At 37.8% G+C, this 4,905-nt stretch overlaps 1 protein-coding gene across 1 annotated transcript; it reads left to right on the forward strand.

Moving 5' to 3' along the window:
* The first annotated feature begins 272 nt into the window (after window positions 1–272).
* Window positions 273–3,573, forward strand: Gkt (tyrosyl-DNA phosphodiesterase glaikit). The gene is made up of 6 exons (XM_078192974.1): window positions 273–469; window positions 569–652; window positions 732–1,833; window positions 1,929–2,471; window positions 2,832–3,033; window positions 3,308–3,573. The coding sequence occupies exons 1-6, from the start codon at window positions 442–444 to the stop codon at window positions 3,431–3,433; spliced, it is 2,085 nt and encodes a 694-aa protein (XP_078049100.1). The 5' UTR covers window positions 273–441; the 3' UTR covers window positions 3,434–3,573.
* Window positions 3,574–4,905: the final 1,332 nt, after the last annotated feature.

Below are 4,905 nucleotides of genomic sequence, written 5' to 3' on the forward strand. Positions count from 1 at the left end.
AGTATTAATAGTACCTTAAATTAGAGATATGCAATGGATTTCAGTTATTTGAAAGTTGAAACTTCTTTAGAAATAGAATTTCACGACGCATGCCTCAGATGGCGCGTCAATCGAACGAATGCGCGGATAGAGTGAGATTGCAAGCATGGCAAAGTAAGAAAAGGTAGGTTTCTTATCCATGTGCACACACACATAGAATCTGATGGGTAGTGTTCTGCTTCTCTCTAATGTAACTCGTTCTCTTTCTACAGTACTTGCATGAAGCTGGATGCGCAGTAAAACGGTGGGGATGTATGAGCCAGCTTAGGGAGTACGATAAGTATGTGAGAGTAGAATCCATTGCTGTATTCCGTTCGTTTGTGCGAAAAATTTGTAATTATTAAGTATATGTAATTTGGAAAATCGTGTCTAATTGAGTGTTCGCATTGTGAGAATTTAACGATGGCAGCGACTTCTTACATCAATGATGGTAAGGATAATGATGATGACTGTTTATGGTGGACGTTTGAAGTTTACAGTTGCAATCTAACCTCACAGAATCAATCTAAATTTATGTCTTTCATTCAAGGTTCGGTTAAGAAGAAGTGTCCTTACATGGAAAAATGCTACCGAAAGAATCCAATTCATTTCAACGAAATGTCACATCCTCATTGTGAGTAAACATTTATTCCTCATTCCCTTACATCTATTCCATTATGGTAAGGAAGAAAAAGATCTACTTTTTATTTCAGTGGAGAAGCTTGTCATAAATCAGTTAGAGGGAGAGATAGATGTGCCTGATAATGTAGGTTTCGCATGTTCTGACCGGTCGCTACTAATGGATCAATTAAAAGTATTGCAAATGGTACTCAGAAAGCAAAATAATAGTAGCAAAAATAGCATGCAATCTGTAACAAAAGTTTCCACTAATATAAATAAAAATCAGGAATTAGGTCAAAGTTTAAAAGATAAAGTAGAGCAGCATAAGCAAGAAACAATTAAGAGGAGGGTTAATAAATTAAATCAAATGGATGCAGAAGCAGAGTCACTTTTTGAAGCTTCTAACAGCAGTTGCAGAAGTAGCGTAGATTCTACTAAAGTAAATGTAATGAAAGAGGAATTGAATAAACTTAAACTAGCAGAGGAAAGAATGCAAGGGGAGGAACTTGGGCATGGAAAAAAAAGAGATAATAATGGTTCTCACAGTGGTGATCGTAATGAATACAAGAAATCAAAGTTGAATCCTGATGATGATGTTTTTGAATGTACTCAGACTTCGAAAGGAAGTACAGCTAGTAGCTCTAGTTCTTCTTCAAAGAAGATGTCTCTGATAGATACTTTTCAACAATGTGATACATCAAAGTCCAGAATAGAACTCCGAAACAAAGCTATTAAAATGATGAAACAACAAGGTTTGAAGGTATCTGTAGTTGAGCCAGGAAATTTTGCTTTAAAATATGCTCTTTCAGCACCGTACCATTTATTTTTCTCAAGAGTACAAAATTCAAAAGAGACATATGACCAAAAATGTTCAATAACTTTTCCTGAAATCCTAGACATCAGTTTAGGAGAAATAACTTCTAGTTTACAAATTAATTTCATGGTGGATGTTGGATGGTTATGTCTACAATACCTGTTGGCTGGCCAGCGAACCGACATGTTGATTTTATATGGTGACAGGGTGGATGAGGAGAAAGTGGGCCGGAACATCACCATGATTCCTATCGATATGCCAAGCAAGTTTGGCTGTCATCACACTAAAGTGATGATTTTAAAGTACAAAGATGATGGCATTAGAGTAATAGTATCCACTGCAAACTTGTACTCAGACGACTGGGAGAATAGAACTCAAGGGTCCGTGAGATACTGTTCATAGTGACTTAATGTTTGTTTGTTTCGAAGAAGCAATCTGAAGGGATAAACAATTGGTTCTATTCTGTCTTGATCAGACTTTGGATATCACCGCACCTGCCGCCATTGCCAGAATCTGCAAATCCTGGGGATGGAGAATCACCAACGGATTTTAAGAAGGATCTAGAACGTTATCTAAACACATACAGGCTGTCAGTTCTGGCAGAGTGGATCCTTGCCGTTCGTAGAGCAGATTTCTCATCGGTGAATGTTTTCTTTATAGCCTCCGTCCCTGGGTCTCATAAAAATCGCGAGTCCGACCTATGGGGGCATCGAAAACTAGCATCTGTGCTCTCCAAGCATGCTACTTTGCCTCCCAATGCTCCCGAATGGCCAATTGTGGCCCAGAGCTCCAGCATTGGTAGTCTAGGTCCAAAATATGAAAGTTGGCTCCTGAAGGAGATAGTGCCTTCAATGTCTAGGGAAGCAACAGCAGGTTTAAAGAGTCACCCAAACTTTCACTTCATCTATCCTACAACTAAAAATTATATTGACAGTTTCGACTGCCGTGTTGGGTCCTGTTGCTTGCCTTACAGTCAGCAAACGCATTCTAAACAGTTGTGGTTTGAAGCCTATCTATAGTAAGTGAGCATTCGAGATATATTTCTTTTGTAATGTCGCTCTCATCTTGGGAAACACGCAGAGGCAATTCAAAGCAATTGAAGATTCTTTTGCTTGGATTTAACTGGAGTGTCAAGTTCATCGTGAGTTATCATCGTGATTGGTAAATAGCAAGGTTGTGGGAAAGGGACGCTAAAGAAATATCAGCACGCGGCGTAACAAAATTTTTTGATATTTAAAATTTAAATGTTCTGGGATTAACTGTATGTAACTGATTCTAGAGGATACGTTGTGTTTCTCAATGCGGGGTAACCTTACAGAGGAAATGTTGCATTTAGTATATTTGTTTATGTAACGAGACGTTTGATTGACTTCCTCAGCAAGTGGAAGGCTTCGCGTATGGCCAGAGACAAAGCCATGCCTCACATAAAATCGTACACCAGATTCTCGCCAGATTTCAAGAGAATTTCATGGTTCGTCTTGACCAGCGCTAATTTGAGCAAAGCCGCGTGGGGCACATTCCGAAATAGTCATTACATTATGAGCTACGAGTCTGGTGTTATATTTCTTCCGAAGTTCGTTGTACGTAAGATTTCTGTTAACGGACTGCGGATCTTTGCATTTCTATGGACTTACTCATAAAAATTGCAATTGAAATAGTCAGATTACATTTTTAGGAGTTCTATGATGTAAAATTTCCATTCCTTTTGGAGTTTTTTTGTACTCTGAAAAAATTATTTGACGTTTCTAAACATTTTTCTGTAACAAGGAAAAATTATATAAACACGAAATCTGCAGTCTGAGCTTATTGCACTTCGTTCTCGTAGAGCTGGAAAATAAACGTTAATTGTTTTAGACTGGATCAACGACATTTCCGGTTGAAGAAGAAGAGGGCAATGTACCCGTGTTCCCCATTCCATACGATAGGCCTCTAACAAAGTATGAAACTTCTGATAAGCCATTTGCCATGGATTCTATGTGATTTTCCACCTGTGATTAAATGGATCTTCGGAGCTGTATAAAGTGTATTCAGACTATGTCTATGGAACCTTATTTTGTAACTTATTTTGCAAAGTGTAGCAGAGAATTTTTTAAATAAACGTTTATTGCTTTTGTAGTAAATATCGTTAAGATTTGAATAGAGTAGGACCTCCGCCTTTGTTTTCAAATCCCCATATATAACCTTCCGTATCTGGTTAATCATAAAGAAATGTAGGTCAGTAACGTTCGGACAAAGATTCCTTCAGGCATCTAAAGGCCAAAAGATAGCTATATGTATATGTATCGGATCTAATCGGCTTCGGCATTGACATTTAAATCCTATAAGAATCTTGTACTGAACGAAACTGTCTCGCTTCCGTTCCACGCATGACTCGGTGATACGAAGTAACCTTTAACTCTCTTCCTGAAAGAAACAAAGGTTTTATTCAGCATTTCCGGTACCAAAAGAGACCTCTGTAACAAAGTGTACGAATAATCATCATCGAACGTCAAATAGCAATCAAATAACATCTTAATGTTCTACAATATGAAACATTTCATTTGAAACATCGTCTACTTATAGATGGCACAACGAATCAAATTTTGATTATTGGTCGAACTATGGAATTGTGGAAAGTTTTCAAGTATTACAGAACAAGCAAAAGTTTTATCAAAAACATCCTGACCTATAAATTTGCAAGTGTTCATGAGCAAGAAAATGCATATATCCTAACAAAGGTATAATTAAAATATAAACAATTCTTGATTAGTTGCTTCTTCCAATTTTTAACACATTTCAAAGAATTGGTATTCTTCACGGACGAATGAAATTGTCTTCAAAGAGCTAACACATAAAAGTAATTTTCCAGTCATCCAAATCAGTGCTACGTTCTTTATTTCATTATCGCTGGAAGTTGAATGAAATCTAAAATGTGATAAAATATATAGATTTTTGTGGGTCGAAAGTGGCCCATGTGCGTGCCAGTCTGCTTTGATGGTGCGAAGCTGTAATTCCCGTGACACAGCTTTATTCTTCGTTGGTTCCGTGTCGATTTCGATGGTCGATCACGAACCACGTGTTTTCAATAAAACATCAGCAGGAAAGTGTTTCCTGGGGGTCTTGCTAGTGCATGCCTCGCCTTCGAACAACGTTTAACGAACCTTCCGCTTGTTCCTGTTTACATAGAACAATTATGTACAACACGTTTCAATCATCAAGCGAACTATATCACCACCTATTGTTTATCCTGGCGGCACATTAAAATGTCCTTTATATTTTTTGATCTAGCTCAACAACTCACCATTTTTGTAAAGGTTTTCCAGTACCGAATCTTCATGTGTTTGCACTCGTTTCTTGCGTATAACAATTATATATTGCACAATTCAGCGTCTGCGAGTCGTCTAAATCGTTGGGCAAATCAGATCGCTGTTGTCTGGATGTCCTTGCGTCGAACGAGCAACTGACTAAAATTT

This window comes from Augochlora pura, chromosome 10 (assembly GCF_028453695.1).
Source record: "Augochlora pura isolate Apur16 chromosome 10, APUR_v2.2.1, whole genome shotgun sequence".
Taxonomy (NCBI): Eukaryota; Metazoa; Arthropoda; class Insecta; order Hymenoptera; family Halictidae; genus Augochlora; species Augochlora pura.

What these genes read in the sequence shown, in the direction of transcription:
- Gkt (XM_078192974.1), top strand. Translation starts at nt 442, where the DNA reads ATGGCAGCGACTTCTTACATCAATGATG. An exon ending in GACTTCTTACATCAATGATG is followed by an intron (nt 470 to 568) that starts GTAAGGATAATG and finishes CTTTCATTCAAG; the next exon opens with GTTCGGTTAAGAAGAAGTGT. An exon ending in TATTTCTTCCGAAGTTCGTT is followed by an intron (nt 3,034 to 3,307) that starts GTACGTAAGATT and finishes TAATTGTTTTAG; the next exon opens with ACTGGATCAACGACATTTCC.